Below are 17,833 nucleotides of genomic sequence, written 5' to 3'. Positions count from 1 at the left end.
TGAAACCATACTAGAAGCAAATTTGTGTCATTTCCTGGGGTCCTTGTCAGGGTATTAAAGAGCACTCCCAAATGACATAAAAAAAACATACTTTCCCTTATATTCAACCTTATGTATTGGTCCCATTGATCAAGTACCTTTTATAACCCATTCCATGCATATTTTCCTGGCTCCTGCTGGTACATATTTACTAGATCTTACATTTGCAGCTCTTTTGGGTGTGGTCCCTTCCCTTCCTTAGCTGGCCCAGCATGTCCACAGCTCAGTTATATTGTGACCTTACCTTTCTTATATGGTAAAACATGGGAAAGCCAGAACCTGTGTGAGGTGGAAATTATCAGAGAAGGAAAACTCAAATATTTTCCACTAATAGCAGTAGAAAATAGAAAAGTGGTAAGACTGCACCCTGTCAAAGGCAGAAGAGACCTGGAAAAACAAGGCAGTCCCATTGAGCTCCTCTCTCACAGGTTCACTATATTGTAGCCTAGCGGCCAGGAGAGGAGTGGAACATCTCCTAGACATAACACGTTGTCTCCTGGGGAAGAAGCTTCTGCATTGTCTCCAAGAAAGGGGAGATTGCTGGCAATTGATAAGAAGGAGAGGGTCACTTCTGCAGGTTCAGAGGGTTCAGGTGAATCTGGAGGTTCAAGGTTTTTGGGAGCATAAACCCAGATATCCCCATCCTGTGTGTCAGGATTCCAGTCTTTCCCTTTCATTCCCTGATTTTGGCATAAATTTTTTTTTATTGCAATTTTAATCTTCTTTGGAGCAACTCTGACCAGAGGTACTCGGCTGGGGTCTGGTACTCAGCTTTTTCTGCCCTTCCACTGTAGGAGGCGAGAGCCTCTTACATGCTGCTAAGGAGGCCATCGGCTTTCACACGTAGCATTCAGTTGGCAATTTATCACCTCAGCCTGTCATTATCTTTTCCAAAGTGTCAAACTTAGCAATAGCCACCTGATTTTATTATTCTTTTAGTCACTATTTCTCCCATAACTCTTAAACATCTAACACATAGCACCAGCTAAAGCATTCCTTTTCACTGATATGCCCTTTTAGTTTATCACCAATGAAAGCGTTAACAATCGTACCAACTCATCGTCCCAGGCTTCCTGGTGCTGCACCTACTACCAGCAATGCAGTCCTCATTGCCAGCAAGGCAGCTAGTGATCCAGCTCCAAAATCGCATGTCAGTGGGTTCTTTCTGCAATCACTCCTTGTTAGAGTTGCCAGATTAAGCAATTTTGAATACAGGACTCCAAATTATTTTTTAGTGTATGTACATCCCATGCACTATTTGGGAAATACTTAGACTAAAGGAATTGTTGGTTTTTGAAAATCTGAATTCAAATACAGGATACCATCAAAGAGGGCCTTGGGATCAACATCTCTGAAAGGGAGGGGAGGGAAGCAAGAAGAGTGTGATGCAGGCTCAGTGACAGACTTGGCTGAGCCATGGGGAGCTCCAGCACTAGAATAGCCCGTTAGAGTAGTTCTACATTGTGCTAGGATATTCAGGTCTTTACACTCCTGTGTTGATCAGCCATTGGATGAGGAGACTCTTGGGTGAAATGGATGTCTTCCCTGAGGCAATTCCCAAGGGGGCCGACAGCTGAACATTGTTGTCTGCTCACAGCACTCCCAGTACCAGGGTCAAAAAGGGGGGATTTGAGTAGTGCATCATAGTGTCTGCCATATTGTATAGAGAAGTTAAACACTGAGCACAGAGAATAGATGATATTTAAGGGCCCTTTCACCTGAGCATCTATGATGAAGTGAAATGATGCATGTAAACTGTCTGGAAGAGACCATAATAAGCACCAAATGGTAGCTACTTTGATGTCTCTAAAACTTAGGCCCAAGAAAAGCTGTCCAGTTGGGGTGGTAACTTTTAGAGTAACAAGTGGTGTACTTCTACCACCAGATGGACATCTACCACCAGCATGTGATAACTGCATCCCTAAGCATTGAGAACTTCTTTGCTGGGTGGTGGTCTAGGCTGGATTCTGCATACCCCCTTAGATACAGCTTTTTAAAAAGGAATGTCTTCTTAAAAGAAATGTTCAAAGTTAATTATTTTCACTTCCCAGTTGTAAGGACCAGATCCTTTCCTTGGAAATGACAGAGTGAACAGGAAAACAAATTCAGGAATGACTCTGGCATTTATGCTGTGATGCTGGATGAGGTACTCACTTTTTTCCTTTGGCCTCACTTTCCTCAACTTTGAGAAGGTTGGATCGGGTACCATCTAATAACTGTAAAATAATGATAAATAATTATTAAAGGCCCTACCTTTTATGATCCTATGATTGTGTACAGTGCCAGATGGTTAGACACAAATGTCAGATTTTAGGAATAATTTAACCACTTGTGAACTCAATTTTTCAGGCTGATCATAGCACACTGCTTTGAGAGAAAAGGGGTGAGACAGAGAGATTAATTTCCTCCTAACTTTAAATTTTACAGTGAAATCACATGCAAGTAATGTGTTTGTCCAATTAAAATGCAAGACTATTTTCTTCTTAGACTTTTCTTTTTCTCTTTTTGCTTTGTAATATTTTAATTACAGAAGTCATCAGCAGTGCCTGCCTGGGCTGCCCGGTAAGAGAGACACTTTCTGGGGAAGGTTGTAAAGAAGCTCTATAGGTCAAGGCAGCACGTTCTGGGACAGTTTTTGTTGTTTTCCGTTATCTGGGGGTAATTTTATTATAAATTCTTTGTGTAAACTAAAGGGCCTTTTTTTGGTGGTGTGACAATGTGCCTATGGACAGATTGGACCAGCAGATAAAAACTGTTGATATCATGTTCCGACCATTTCTCCAGCCCCAGGTAAGGTCCTAAGAACAACTGGGTTGCCCTGATCTACTCCAGGGATGAATTTAAAAGTAACAAATACAATTTGTTAAGAATTTTATCATTTTCAGAGGATTTCACATAAATTACTCCTCTGGCTCTCAAGAAAAATCAAGGGAGGTTGGTAATATTATTATCCACAGCTAACAGATGAAACAGACTCAGAGGGATTAAGACACTTGCCCAAATTCACACAAATCCAATTTGAAAATTTTGTTCTTTTTAGCCTAAAACATTTTCAGTTGACTTGCCTATGCTGATAAATGAGCAAATATTTATTGCATTTATTTGTATGTATACCCAGTTCTAGTTAGTAGTTCTGTGTGTTTCATCTTCTATAGAAAAAACATAATCCATTTCAGTGATTTTTTAGTATTCAGAAGGATCTAGCAAACTAAGTTTCCACAGAGAAGCAACTGATATAATTCTACTACGGTATTGTTTGAAGTTGCTATTTTGTCTTTTAAACATTACATGTACGTTAACAAAAGATAAAATCAATACACTTGTTTCTACATGTGATTGTGCTCAGCAATGATTATTTTATTTGACTAGATTAAAGTTAATTACAACCAAAAGACAGATATTCACCATTATTCATTTTTCTTTTTTGTTCAGAATGTGTAGTTACAGATGGGAAACTTATGCTGTTTAGTGATGTAACAGAAGGTCATCGCTGTATGTGAAGACTGAAAAGCTTCATCAAGCACTTCTTCAAACAGCTTAATATCAGGTGGTCATAGCCAAATGTACTCTGTGGATTGGGAAAATGACACCTGGCTCTTCAAGATCCTCTGCCTCATTGGGCTTTTTACCTTGTAACTCTGGAGGTGAGAAGACTGTGAAGGTGCCCAAGAGCAGAACTCCTCAAGCATTTACACACTTTGACCACAGAAATTTTCCTGTCATCACACCTGTGCTCAGTGATACGGGGAGACCATAACCACCTGCACAGCTTCAATAGGACTTTATCAGTTCAAAGGAAATGTTTTGAAATAGGATCTGGGCTAGCTTTGAGGGTGGGAGGGATAGTTTTATTTACTTTCCAGTAGGAAGCTATCTACATAGGATTAAGGAAGAATTGGAGAATTATCTGGTTTGATTCTGACACTATCAGAAGTACAGATACTTGGAAAGTCCTTTAAAGCAACTTTGGTTTCTAAGGGAGCATGTAAGCTGCTAAAATGATATTTTGACCTAAAAGCATTAGATTGTATTTTATTTTAGCAGTGAGCCCAGGACTGTTTTTTCTTTTTTAAAATCAAGTACTGTTTGCAAGAAAAAAATGAATAAAAACTTAATTCATTTCTCTCTCTAAATACAAACTTTCAACCAGGTATAAAATTACCCACTGCCATTAAACCTTGGTCCTGCTAAATTATTCTGGTATTACTCTGTTACTGTTGTTAGTTGCCATCAAGTCGATTTTGACTCATGGCGACCCATGTGTGCAGGGTAGAACTGCACTTCATAGGGTTTTCAACACTGTAACCTTTCAGAAGCAGATCACCAGACCTGTCTTCGGAGGTACCTCTGGGTGAGTTCAAACAGCCAGCCTTTCAGCTAGTAGTTGAGTGCTTAACCATTTGTAGTACCTAGGGACCATGCTCATATTAGTCTACCATAGCATTCCTTAAGTTTCAAAATGTTTCTATTAACAGGTAATAAAACCAAGACTCAGGAATGCTCAGAATGCATCTGCACCTAGTGAAAGTTACCGGAAGCTGTCCCCCAATACACATGTATGCAGTGAGAGCAAACTGGCTGAAAAATCTTTTTGTAGCATTTCCCCTACCTAGGTCCCCTTCCTGGCTGCAGGGTTTCAGTGATCTTTCCCAACTTCCTCTCTATCTTGGTGGCCCTGTCTGGTGGATCTCAGTGCTGGGGCGAAGGCTGTTCAAGGAACTGAGTTGGCAGAAAATATATGTAAGCAAGGACATATAAAGACTAAGTTAAACTGAAGTCACTCGTGGTATCCAAAGGGACATTACAGCTTTAAAATGATGTTAGGAAACGAATAACTCATTAGCTGCTTTTGTTGAGGGCCACTTAATTTTATGCTATTCTCATCCTTCCCCTCTACCAAAAACTCAAACCATATAAAATGATGCTTTCTAGTCTGGAAAAAAAAAAAAAAAGAAACCCACAAAAACAGGCTCTAGTAAATAAGCCCTCCTAAGAATCAGGCTCATTTTATATTCCAGATCGGGGTTGGCAAACTTTTTATGAAAAGGGTCAAAAAGTAAATATCGTAGGCTTTTTATGGGCTATATGGTCTCTGTTACAACTACTCAACTCTGCCCTTGTATTACAAAAGTGGTTATAGACTACTATAGTACATAAATGTGGCTGTGTTCCAATAAAACGTTCTGTATTAAAAATAGGTGAGCTGGCTTTGGCCCAAGGGCTGTAGTTGGCAAACCCCCATTGTGGCTGGTAACCACAAATGGTGCCTGTCTTAAAGATGCAAAGTGCATCCCATGGTTCTAGCCAGGTTAATGTTCACTCATTATTTAGTACTCTAATCCATAGCTGTGGTAGAAAGTGTGACATGGGGGATTCAATGCTTATGATCTATAGCCGAAAATCAACATGATCAGAAGTTGATAAGAACCTGGAAGGGCCTGATTTTGTTTCATCAAGAAACCTGAGCAGGTAGCTGTTCCTGGCTTTTGCTAATCTTGGAACTATGATCAGGAGCTGAGGGTAATGGCCATTCAGGTGCTGTGGTGGCAGGTGCAGGTGCAGAGAATAGTAGTAAATTATGAACAGTGTGATCTCTTAGCAGCCTTAAGGGTCAGTGCAATTTCCCAAGGAACCAATATAAGTCATCACTAAGGAATTCACTGCTTAAACAACCAGGCTTATCAACTTAAGGGTAAACTTATATGTGGTTAAAAAACAAAGCAAAACAGATGCATAAATGAAAGTTGTAACAGCCAAGAATCACAGAATTTCCTACAGGTAGAGGAAATCTTACCAATTATCTCAGCCAGCCCTTTCATATTACCGATGGGGAAACTGAGGTCCAAAGAGGGAGAAGTGACTTAATCTGCTGGTTTGTGGAGGAATTACCAAACCTCAGCCATTTTGACTTCCAATCCATTGCTCATTTCCACTAAGGAATCTGAATTAAAGGGGCCCACTGGCCGTATAAACACGCATGTCGTAAGATTATATTCTAAGTACCTGGCTAACCTTAAAGACAGGTTTTCTGCTGGGATGGAAATGGTCCCAGAGAACACCTGAAATTTATCAGGGGGACAGCATCACATCATTGGTTTAATGTAGCTGACAAAAACCTCACAGGGTAAAGCATTAAATGGCCATCTTCCCACGAATATAAATGCTGGTCTCTCATATTGTATGATAACATGGCAAGAACAGACTGGGAAGTTCTTAAATTGAAGTTTGCATTGATCTGTTTCCCTCCTAACAAATCAAAGGCAAATGTTATACTCATATCTTTGGTGTCTGTGACATAGAGGATCCCTCGGGCAATGAAGGCATTGCCGGCCTTCGATTTGGGGTACGTGGTGTTGATGTGTTGCACCACAGAGAATGTCCTTTCATCCAGTTTTGCGACAAGGATGCTCGAGCCATCCACACTTGAAGCATAGATTATCCAAAGGCCCTCCTCATCTACAGCCAAGTTGAAGTAAGTCTTGGAATTTGCAAAGAGGTATTTTCTATCAAAATACAAAGCATTTTCAATCTTCAGAGTTTCAGATGTTTCTTTGCCAAATTCAAACCTGAAAAATATTTTAAAAAGTAGGTATGAGCCACTATTTTTGTGGACAAAAATAGTTAGACTGTGTTTAACTTGGTAAGATACCACATACATAACTAGTGGCATAGACAGACCACGTAAAAAGAGCTCTGAATCTTGCAGGTGAACTTTTTATTTAAAAAATTATATATATATATATATATATACATATGTTACTTGGGAGATCTTACTGATGCCTGAAACAATCTTCTTGGTTGAGTCTTTTCGTATGAGAAAACTTGCTGAGACTATTCAACTGTCATTAACAGGATAGGATTGAATTTCTAAGAAAACATGTTTGATTCAGCAAACTTGGCACCATTCTGAGAAAAGGCTCAAAGGCAAAAAAAATCTAAGAATTGTGTGGTGAATTTAATATAGCCAGCAAGCCACTCCAAGTAAGCCGATTTCTCTCTCTGCCCCTAGAGATACGCCTTGGTCTTATTGTATGAGACCCTTCAGATTTTCTGTTCCAGCCATGATCTAGTAATGGGTAGTAGACTGCCAGAAATAACTATAAAACTAGACAAAATGTATGAACTGTTTTCCAGCATTGGACGACAGTGTGTGGCTGCGATCCATGGGAGAAGGGAATCACAGGAAGTGAGCTCCAAAATCACTCTGGTTTTCTGCCTGGGCACTTTCCAAACCTTAGCACTGGAAATTGGAGCCCCAACACAGAACAGCAATCTCACCAGACAGCAGAAACAGAGATTGGAATTTGTAACTACTGAGGTGGCTAAAATATGTGGGCAGAGGATTGGAGAAAAAGTGGCTGCATGGAGAAGGAGCTCCACATATCTGCAAAGGGTTCCCGTAAGTATTTGGCTAACCACTAAGCTGCATATGCACAGTGAGATTCTGACATGCCTGGTAGAGAAACTACTGGGGAGCTGAGGACTGAATAGACAGCCCAGAGGGTGCAGTGTGCAGAGAGGCTGGAGTTCTGACCAGCAGAGCACAGCCACCTCACCAATACCCTTAGCTTTCAGGTGAGACAGACCCCACGTAGGCCATTCTTCAGGAGTAGGCTACTCTAGACCTGCCCTAACCGAACTGAATGAACCCAGTGCCGTCAAGTCGATTCCGACTCATAGTGACCCTGCCCTAATAAAGGCTAAAAAAGACTTCCTCTTTAAAGGACAACAAAATCCAAACTGTCAAATGTGTTGCATCACAAAGTCTAGCTCACAATACGATATTACTAGACATGTAAAGAAGCAGTAAAATGAAAGACATCTCCAGAAAAAATATTCAATACAAACACACCCAGAAATGACACATAATGGAATTATCAAATAATGATTTTAAAACAATTATAAATATATTAAGTGATTTAAAGGAAGGGATGGACATAACATCAACAAAGAACAAACTAAAAAAAACATAAATTCTGAACTGAAAAGTATACTATCTGAAATTTTAAAAATTAACTGGACACACTTAACAGTATATTGGAGACAACAAAAGAAGCGTCAAAAATCTTGAAGATGGGCAATAGAAACTGTGACTTGGACACAATATCAAGCAGCCTAATATATGTATATTTTGGGTCCTAGAAGGAAAGGAGAGATCAGAACATTAAAAAAAAAAAAGACTGAAAATTTTCCAAATTTGATTAAAAAAAAAAAAACACAGATATGAGAAGCTTAACAAACTTCAAGCAGGATAAACACAGAGAAAACCAAAAATAAGGAGAAAATCTTAAAAGCTGTCAGAGAGAGAGAGAGAAAAAGATGTAGGGAACAATGGTAAGAACAGTGACTGACTTTTTCTCAGGACCAGCAGAGGCCAGAAGATGAAACATCTTAAACTGTTAGAGCAGAAAACTTGTCAACCTAGAATTCTATATCCAGCAAAAATATTCTTTAGGAATGAGGGTGAAATAAAAACATTTTCAGATAAATAAAAGCTGGAAAATGTTACTAGCAGACCTGCACTACAAGAAATGTTAAACTTCCAGCCAAAGGGAAAGAAACCAAATGGAAACCTGGATTACACAAAGAAAGTAGAACACTGGAAATGGCCAACGTGTGGGTAAATAAACTTCTTTTCCTGTGTATTTTTAAAAATACTTTCTTTAAAAAACAGCTGACTGCTCTGAAGGGAAGCAGCTATTCATACTGCATAAGAATGGTCACGGGCAGATGGGTTTGTATAGAGCTGTGCTGCTCAGATGTCAATGTGCATGTAAGTCACCTTCGGATCTTGTTAAAATGCAGATTCTGATTTATTAAGTCTGGGATGGGGCCTAGGATTCTGCGTTTCCAACAAGCTCCTGGGTAATGCCTGTTCTGCTGGTCTGTCAATAACACTTTGAGCAGAAAGGATATAAGAACAGTAACTAGCTTGTGTTAAAAACAGTTAAGAACAGAACAAACAGGCAGTGGTTAATAGTGATGTTAAAGAGAACGCTTTCTGGAGTCAGGATAAATTCACATCTAAGTGTCCACACTATTAGCCATATGACTCTGGGAGAATTACCTCACTAACCCTCAGGTGACTGGTGACCCCCTGAAATCCCTTCTCAAAGATTCATAGAGCTGCAAGTGGCCTTAAAAAAGCATCTAATTCAACCCTTTGATTTTACAAATGAAAAGGAAAGTGACTGCCTCATGAACGTAAGTGGCAGAACCAGAGTGTGAACTTAAGTTTTCTAATTCCAAGCTTGGTTCCCCCCCCAACCCCATGCTGAAATTTAAAGAAAAAAATTTCACAGCATTCTAAATTAAGAAAAAAGTCACCAGCTAAGAAGTGGTGTAGACAAGGCAGCAAAGTCATGGCTGTGAAGTTAATTTTCTTGTCAGGTAAGTGGCTGCATAAATTAAACTATAGCATGAAATCTCATGCTCCTCAGATCCCGGAGGCTCTCTGATCTGGCAAACTCCAAGTCATGATTCAAGAGGTACCCAGGAATGAAAATTCAGGGCCACCCTGGTGACGCAGTGCTTAAGAGCGCAGCTGCTAACCAAAAAGCAGTTTGAATCCACCAGCCGCTCCTTGGAAACTATGGGGCAGGTCTACTCTGTCCTATAGGGTGGCTATGAGTCGGAATTGACAATGGCAACAGGTAAGAGAAAAGAGAGACACCAGAGGGCGCAACTGAGCAGCAGAAGAAATGGGAAATGTGTGGATCTGTGACTGCATTTGAGCATTACAAACTCGAAACCAATTAAGAAACCTTGAAGTAAGTTTGAAAAGAAACTAGAGAAGAGCAAGGGCTTGGGAAGGCCCTGCCTGCCTATCTCAGGTCACAGGAATTCTTCTCTGAATGCTTGGAATTTAGTACTGCCGTTTGGCCCTTGTCTGGTACTGGCACCCAGCTGCTCTCTTTGATGAGGCTTGTCCTTCCCAGCAGGAATAGGGTCTAATCCAGCTCTGCCTGTCCTTCATCTCTTAGCCTGTGGCCTGGCATACAGCAGGGCTCAATACACGTTTTCTAACCAGTGTGTCACACACATTTAGCTTCACTAGAAGACACCCTTTCTCAGAACAGTCCTCTTTCTGGGGCTCATTCACCCCAGCTCTTCCCTGTAATCCCTCCACCCCCATGCAACAACAGCCTTATATAACAGCAGCAGGATGTCACAGGATAAAACAAGGAGAAAATGCATAGGAAGGAGCATGTCATAGGAATGATGGCTTCTAAACTAGCACAGGAGGTGGATCAGTTGTCCTTTTCTACTAGCACAAGACTCTGCCCAAATGAGGTGGTGGAGAGATGTGGGGATGGTGGGGGAGTTGGGTAGAGAGGGATGAGAGGCAAAGGAGGGACACTTGCAGCCACAGCTGACACCGTGTCTTCTAATGTAGCTGACCTAATTGTACATTACACTAGGAAACTCATCCCCATCCTAAACTAAGAAGTCAAATGGCGAAGAGGTAGTTAGGGTGGACCTCGCTAAGGGCAGAGGGCGGATGAGGAAGAAAGAGAGAAGGGACCCAGTCTTTCCTCAAGGTCACCGTCTTTTGTTCTGAATGACCAGGACCACGGCCGGGGTGGCTTAACCAGTAAGCAAGGTATGCACAGGCTCACTTGGGTTTACTTACTAATCTGTAGTGCACAATTGGGTGAAAGTAAGCCCGTGTGTACCTTGATTATTGGGTAATCTGTCCCTGACATGGTCTTCATAAGACTGGAATTACAGTTTCAGAGGGGAGCAGAACTGGAGGGACTCAGAGGCTCTAGCCATCTTTTTATTTAGTTGAAGATATGGAGGTCCCAGGAGGTGATGGCCATTGTCCAAGGCCATACAGTGAGTAGGTTGAAGAGTTGGAACCAGAAGTCGGTTCTGACTCTCAGTTCATTGCTCCCTGGAGTATCCCTGCCACCCTCCCCCCTGTCCCCACCACACACATGCAAGCACTAACTTTTGATTTGCCCAAGATGAACTGCTTCTACCTCTAAGGCCCAGAGCTTGATTTCTTGAGCCATAAAAACAAAACCAGCGATTTTTGTGGGGAGCTACGCAGGCTCGACTGCTGCCCTGGGCATAGTCTACCCAGGTAACCCCATTCCTTCCCCTTGGGAAGGCAGAGGGAGGAGAGTGGTGGTCTGGCAGGGGTGCCATCAGGACAACAGATCACTCTGAAGGCAGAGGTGCCTGATGTTGGGTTGCAATCCCTAGGCTTCAATGGTGCTAGCTGTGGCGTGATATTCTTCACACCCAAAGTGTTTCAGAATGAAATTGGTCTCAGGGAGCAATATTTTCCTGCCACAGGAAGTTCTGGTTCTGGCAGATGAGGATGAGAAAGGTGCAGCCTCTCACCACTCCAAATCTACTTCTCCCTGCTCTGACCATGTAGGCTTATGGGAGGGGGGGATACAGGGCTTACTCACCTTGTCTCTGGAGTCATTTGGGCAACAAACCCTGTCAACCTCTAGCTTTGTGCCTGACCCTGGGGATATAAAGATGATGCAAACACAGCCCCTACCTCTGAGCAGCTCCCAGGGCTCCAAGGCTACATTTGACTCACCTTACTATGGTGTTGTAGCCGGCTTTGTGGTAGTAGAGAGTGTTGTTGTAGACAGCATGCCCACAGCCTTGGAAGTAATACGGGAGCTGGATGGACATGTAACTATTATTCAAAAGCGAGGGCCAGTCTTTGAATTCCTTCACCAAGATGCCTGCAGGAAGGAAGCCAGGAAAAGGCTGCTGTTACCTGCCACCCAGCAATCACATCCTGGGAATGAGCCAGGGAAAAATGTAAAAGAAGGACAGTAGAGAATGAGATATCCTCTACTGGCCCTTATCCAGTGTGAAGGGTCTCACTCCCAAACTCAAAGCCCAGCTCTTGTCTATGGATTCCCGAAATGTTGTTCAAACAATATTTGGTTTGTTCCTCTCAAAAGAACTATGCATCACCCCTCCCTGCCTCAATCTACATTGTCTTCTGCCAGAATGACATAGGCCTACCAGGGAGAGCAGGTACTTGGCACTTGTGCAATCAGCTCCTGCCTCCTCCTGTGCTCCCGGCAGCCACTGTGAGCTCACAGTACTGCACCACTCTTTCCCTCCAAGCCTCAAAATCCTCCTCAGCCAGTAATCTGAGCAGTTACTACAGCCAATCAGAATTAGCCTTGGTAAAATGAGAGAGCACACCTCAGCTATTGCCAGTGAGTCTAATCTCTGTCCAGTAAGTATTGCCAGACATGTTCTAGAACAAGGCCCCGCTACTACCATTGGATCATACCCCTTTGGGGTAGCATGACTAAGGTCATGCTTAGGTTCAGTCCAATTGCAAAATGGCACCTCACCTTCCTTCCCTGAGGTGTCCATCCAACTGAGAAGGATGGCCAAAAGTACTTTCCTGAGAGTGGGCCAGCCTTAGGTGTAGAGTGCAACAACTTTTCTCTAACATTTCCTCCACATTTTGGCTTTGAGATTCATAACATCTGCAGTCACAGTGCTATTTGTTTACTTTTGGATACTTTGCCTAAAACTGGAAAAGCTTCACTAGGGGTGCCTAGTCATATCCCTGTGATCTGTAGGCATACCAGGGTATTCAACCAAGAAAAGTATGAAGTCCATTCATTTATACTTTCTAAAATAAAGGACAATTCTATTAAACCAATTAGGTTTAATAGGGATTTTAGACACAGAAATACAATAAGGAGGTGGCAGCATTTGAGAACAGTTATAGATAGAAAATTGCCACCATTTAGAAAAATATAAACCAAACCAAACCCACTGCTGTCAAGTCGATTCTGACTCATAGACACCCTACAGGACAGAGTAGAACTGCCCTGTAGAGTTTCCAAGGAGTGCCTGATGGATTACAACTGCCAACCTCTTGGTTAGCAGCCGTAGCACTTAACCACTATGCCACCAGGGTTTCCTAGAAAAATATAATGAAGAATAATTCATAAGATGGCGGAATAGACATACGCTTCTGGTGAGCCTTCCTACAACAAAGGCCCAAAAAAACAAGTGAAACAACTATGTTTATGACAAGCAAGGAGCCCTCAACATCAAAGGCAAGGTTAGAAAACGAACTGAGGGGCACAGGGAGGAAGAGACAGTTCAGAAGTGGAGAGGAGTTACTGGACCTGAATCGCCAGGAGACCTCAGGCACCATTCCCGGGAGCAGCTGCAGCGGGCTGGTACTAGCGCTCAGCCACAGTCTCCTCAGGGAGAAGCAGCCAGCCACACAGCTTACTCACACCTCTGGAACCAGAGAAGAACAGCGCTCGGCAAAAGCTAAGTGCTTGTGTATATTTTACCGCCATCCCCTGCTCCCAAGCCGGCTTCAGAGGCTGACTTCCCTGGGCCTGAGATAGGCCCTTTTGAGCACCACAGCCATCCTCCTGACCTTGGAGAAAGGAATAAATTTGCAATTTGGGAAAAAGGTAATTTACCAGCTCCACTAACGTGGGAAGCTCAGGACAGAAGCGGCTCCTGTCCAGGCATAAACGGTCCATGGACTTTGAGTAACTTTCCCCTCTGCATGGACCTGTGTGGGCCTATTTCAGAATGCTCCCTTGTTGGCAGACTACCACTGTTTAAGCTGTGTGGTGGAGAGGTGGGTGTTTGATGTTTGACATTGCTTTGCCTATTAAACAAGGTCCTCACCTAGCCACATCAGAGGCCTAAGGACTGGCGGCTCCACTCAGGTCACCCAGCCACCCGTGACAGGGGTCCAAGGATAACTGGTACCTCCCAGTCCTTACGACCAAAAACATTGGGTGCCCATGGTCCATCTGCAGAACCCACCCACCTGTATGCTCTAGGGAACAGGGACATACTTTCCTCAGAGACACTTGGGGGACAATTCTCAGCCCCTGCCTTGTTCAGAGTGTGACACCCTGCTGCAGCCAGATACTGGTACCTACACCAATCATCTCTGCCCCCTAAGGCTGTAGGACAGAGCCTGTGCCACACACTTGATGATCAGCTACCTGGACACCTGAGCTGAATTCATACAAGAAAAGTGAATGGACTCCTAGACTGATATACATGATAATAGCTCCAACAATCTGGGGACAGGACATCAGAGCTCCAAAGGTGAAAATAAGGCAGCTCACTAAAGCAACCCATTTGGGCATATCAAAACAAACCAGAGCAAGAAGCTATGACACAGTAAGCAAACATAAAATAAACTAATACAATAACTTATAGATAGCTAAGAAACAACAGTCAATATCAAGTCACATAAAGAAACAGACTACGATCACCTCAACAAGCTCTCAAAACAAAGAATCAAGGGATCTACATGAAAGTGCCTTCCTGGAATTACCAGAGGCAGAATACAAAAGATAAATATAAAGAACTCTTCAAGACATCAGGAAGGAAATGAGGCAATACGCAGAACAAGCCAAGGAACGCACAGATAAAGCAACTGAAGAAATTAAAAAGATTATTCAGGAACATAATGAAAAATTTCAGGAACATAATGAAAAATTTAAGAAGCTGGAAAAACCCATAGACAGACAGCAATTAGAAATTCAGAACAATAAAATTACAGACGTAGACAACTCAGTAGAAAGAGGACCAGAATTGAGCAAGTGGAAGGCAGAATTTCTGAACTTGAAGATAAAGCACTCAGCATGAATGTTTTTGAAGAAAAATCAGATAAAACAATTTAAAAAAATGAAGAAACATTAAGAGTCATGGGGGACTCTATCAAGAGAAATAACCTACGAGTGACTGGCGTACCAGAACAGGGAGGGGTAACAGAAAATACAGAGAGAATTGTTGAAGATTTGTTGGCAGAAAACCTCCCTGATATCTTGAAAGATGAGAAGATATCTATCCAAGATGCTCACTGAACTCCACATAAGGTAGATGTTAAAAGAAAGTCACCAAGACATATTATAATCAAACTTGCCAAAACCAAAGATAAAGAGAGAATTTTAAGAGCAGCTAGGGATAAACGAAAAGTCACCTACAAAAGAGAGCCAATAAGAATAAGCTTGAATTACTCAGCAGAAACCATGCAGGCAAGAAGGCAATGGGATGACTTGTATAAAAAACTGAAGGAAGAAAACTGCCAGCCAAGAATCATATATCCAGCAAAACTGTCTCTCAAATATGAAGGTGAAATTAGGACATTTCCAGATAAACAGAATTTAGGGAATTCGTAAAAACCAAATCAAAACTACAAGAACTACTAAATGGAGTTCTTCATATCAGGTATCAACCCAAGACTAGAACACTGCGCGGAGAAATCAGAAGTCAACCCAGACAGGGAAATCACAAAACTAAATCGAGATAAAAAAAAAAAGTTCAAAACAGAGAAACAGCAATGTTATTATGTAAAAGAAGAAAACATCAAAATAATAAAGAGGGACTAAGAAATGTAGTCATAGTTCTTTCATATGGAGGGAAGACAAGGCAATACAAAGAAATAAAAGTTAGGTTTAAGTTTAGAAAAATAGGGGTAAATAATAAGGTAAACACAAAGGAGGCAAACTATCCTACATATCAAAACAAAATACAAGAAAAAAACAGAGACTCAGCAGAAACAAAATCAAGAACAACAAATATGAGGAAAGATCAATATATAAAGATAGCCTACTCAGGACATAAAATTAAGTGCGGAAAAGAAACTGTCAACAACACACAAAAAAAGACATCAAAATGACAGCACTAAATTCATACCTATCCATAATTACCTTGAATGTAAATGGACTAAATGCACCAATAGAGAGACAGAGAGTGGCAGAGTGGATTAAAAAACACGATCTGTCTATATGCTGCCTACAAGAGACGCACCTTAGACTTAAAGACACAAACAAACTAAAACTCAAAGGATGGAAAAAAATATATCAAGCAAACAACAATCAAAAAAGAGCATGAGTGGCAATATTAATTTCTGACAAAATAGACTTTAAAGTTAAATCCATCATAAAGGATAAGAAAGGACACAATATAATGATTAAAGGGACAATATACCAAGAAGGTATAACCATATTGAATATTTACTCACACAATGAAAAGGTTGCAAAATACATAAAACAAACTCTATCAGCACTGAAAAGTGAGACAGACAGCTCCACAATAACAGTAGGAGACTTTAACACACCACTTTAGATGAAGGACAGGACATCCAGAAAGAAGCTCAATAAAGACATGGAAGATCTAAATGCCACAGTCAACCGACTTGACCTCATAGACATGAACAGAACACGCCACCCATCAGCAGCCACGTATACTTTCTTTTCTAGTGCACATGGAACATCCTCTGGAATAGACCACATATTACAGCATAAACCAAGCCTTAGCAGAATCCAAAACATTGAAATATTACAAAACATCTTCTCCCACTACAAGGACATAAAAGTAGAAATCAATAACAGAAAAAGCATGGAAAAGAAATCAAACACTTGGAAACTGAACAATAACCTGCTCAAAAAAGACTGGATTATAGAAGACATTAAGGATGGAATAAAGAAATTCAGAGAATCCAATGAGAATGAAAACACTTCCTATCAGAACCTTTGGGACAGCGAAAGCAGTGCTCAGAAGTCAATTTATACCAATAAATGCACACATAGAAAATGAAGAAAGGGCCAAAATCAAAGAATTATCCTACAACTTGAACAAATAGAAAGAGAGCTATAAAAGAAACCCTTAAACACCAGAAAAAAAAAAATAATAATAATAAAAACAGAGCAGCACTGCATGAAATAGAAAACAGAAATACAATTGAAAGAATTAACAAGACCAAAAGCTGGTTCTTTGAAAAAATCAACAAAATTGATAAACCACTGGCCAAACTGACAAAAGAAAAACAGGAAAAGAAGCAAATAACGCAAAGAAGAAATAAGATGGGCAATATTACAACAGACCCAACTAAAAGAATCATATCGGATTACTATGAAAAATTGTACTGTAACAAATTTGAAAACCTAGAAGAAATGGATGAATTCCAAGAAACACACTACCTACCTAAACTAACACAAACAGAGGTAGAACAACTAAATAGACGCATAACAAAAGAAGAGATTGAAAAGGTAATAAAAAAAACTCCCAACAAAAAAGCCCTGGTCTGGACAGCTTGACTGCAGAGTTTTACCAAACTTTCACAGAAGAGTTAACACCACTACTACTAAAGGTATTTCAGAGCATAGAAAAGCACAGAATACTCCCAAACTCATTCTATGAAGCCAGCATATCCCTGATACCAAAACCAGGTAAAGACAGCACAAAAAAGAAAATTACAGACCTATATCCCTCATGAACTTAGATGCAAAAATCCTCCATAAAATTCTAGCCAATAAAATTAAACAGCATATGAAAAAAATAATTCACCATGACCAAGTGGGACTCATATCAGGCATGCAGAGGTGGTTCAACATTAGAAAAACAATTACTGTAATCCATCATATAAAAAAAAGACAAGAATCACATAACTTTATCAATTGATGCAGAAAAGGCATTTGACAAAGTTCAACACCCAATCATGATAAAAACTCTCAGCAAAATAGGAATTGAAGGAAAATTCCTCAACATAATAAAAGGCACTTATACAAAGCCAATAGCCAACATCATCCTAAATACAGAGAGCCTGAAAGCATTCCCCTTGAGATCAGGAACCACACAAGAAGGCCCTTTATAACCACTCTCATTCAACATTGTGCAGGAGATGCTAGCCAGAGCAATTAGGGTAGACAAAGAAATAAAGGGCATCTAGATTGGTAAGGAAGAAGCAAAAGTATCTCCATTTGCAGATGACATGATCTTATACACAGAAAACCCTAAGGAATCC

At 41.0% G+C, this 17,833-nt stretch overlaps 2 protein-coding genes across 5 annotated transcripts in view; one reads left to right on the top strand and one right to left on the bottom strand.

Moving 5' to 3' along the window:
* Window positions 1–3,556, top strand: part of DMXL2 (Dmx like 2) — a 249,253-nt gene extending 245,697 nt beyond the window's left edge. For 3 of the 4 annotated variants that reach the window (XR_007519765.1, XR_007519763.1, XR_007519766.1), the window contains one exon: window positions 2,091–3,388. The gene's annotated coding sequence lies outside the window, so the exon portion shown is untranslated. Of the gene's footprint in view, window positions 1–2,090; window positions 3,389–3,471 lie in introns of those variants that run through there. The other variant, XR_007519764.1, reaches the window with a different exon arrangement.
* Window positions 3,557–5,155: 1,599 nt separating this feature from the next.
* Window positions 5,156–17,833, bottom strand: part of GLDN (gliomedin) — a 140,460-nt gene continuing 127,782 nt past the window's right edge. Inside the window, exons 9-10 of the mRNA XM_049904987.1 lie at window positions 11,600–11,750; window positions 5,156–6,605 (exon numbers count right to left, since the gene is read on the bottom strand). Of these exons, the coding sequence (XP_049760944.1) occupies window positions 6,128–6,605; window positions 11,600–11,750 (629 nt within the window). The 3' untranslated portion in view covers window positions 5,156–6,127. The remainder of the gene's footprint in view (window positions 6,606–11,599; window positions 11,751–17,833) is intronic.

This window comes from Elephas maximus, chromosome 12 (genome assembly GCF_024166365.1).
Source record: "Elephas maximus indicus isolate mEleMax1 chromosome 12, mEleMax1 primary haplotype, whole genome shotgun sequence".
NCBI classification, from domain to species: domain Eukaryota; kingdom Metazoa; phylum Chordata; class Mammalia; order Proboscidea; family Elephantidae; genus Elephas; species Elephas maximus.
Note: the sequence above shows the minus strand (reverse complement) of the source record. Positions and strands in the feature narration are given on the sequence as shown.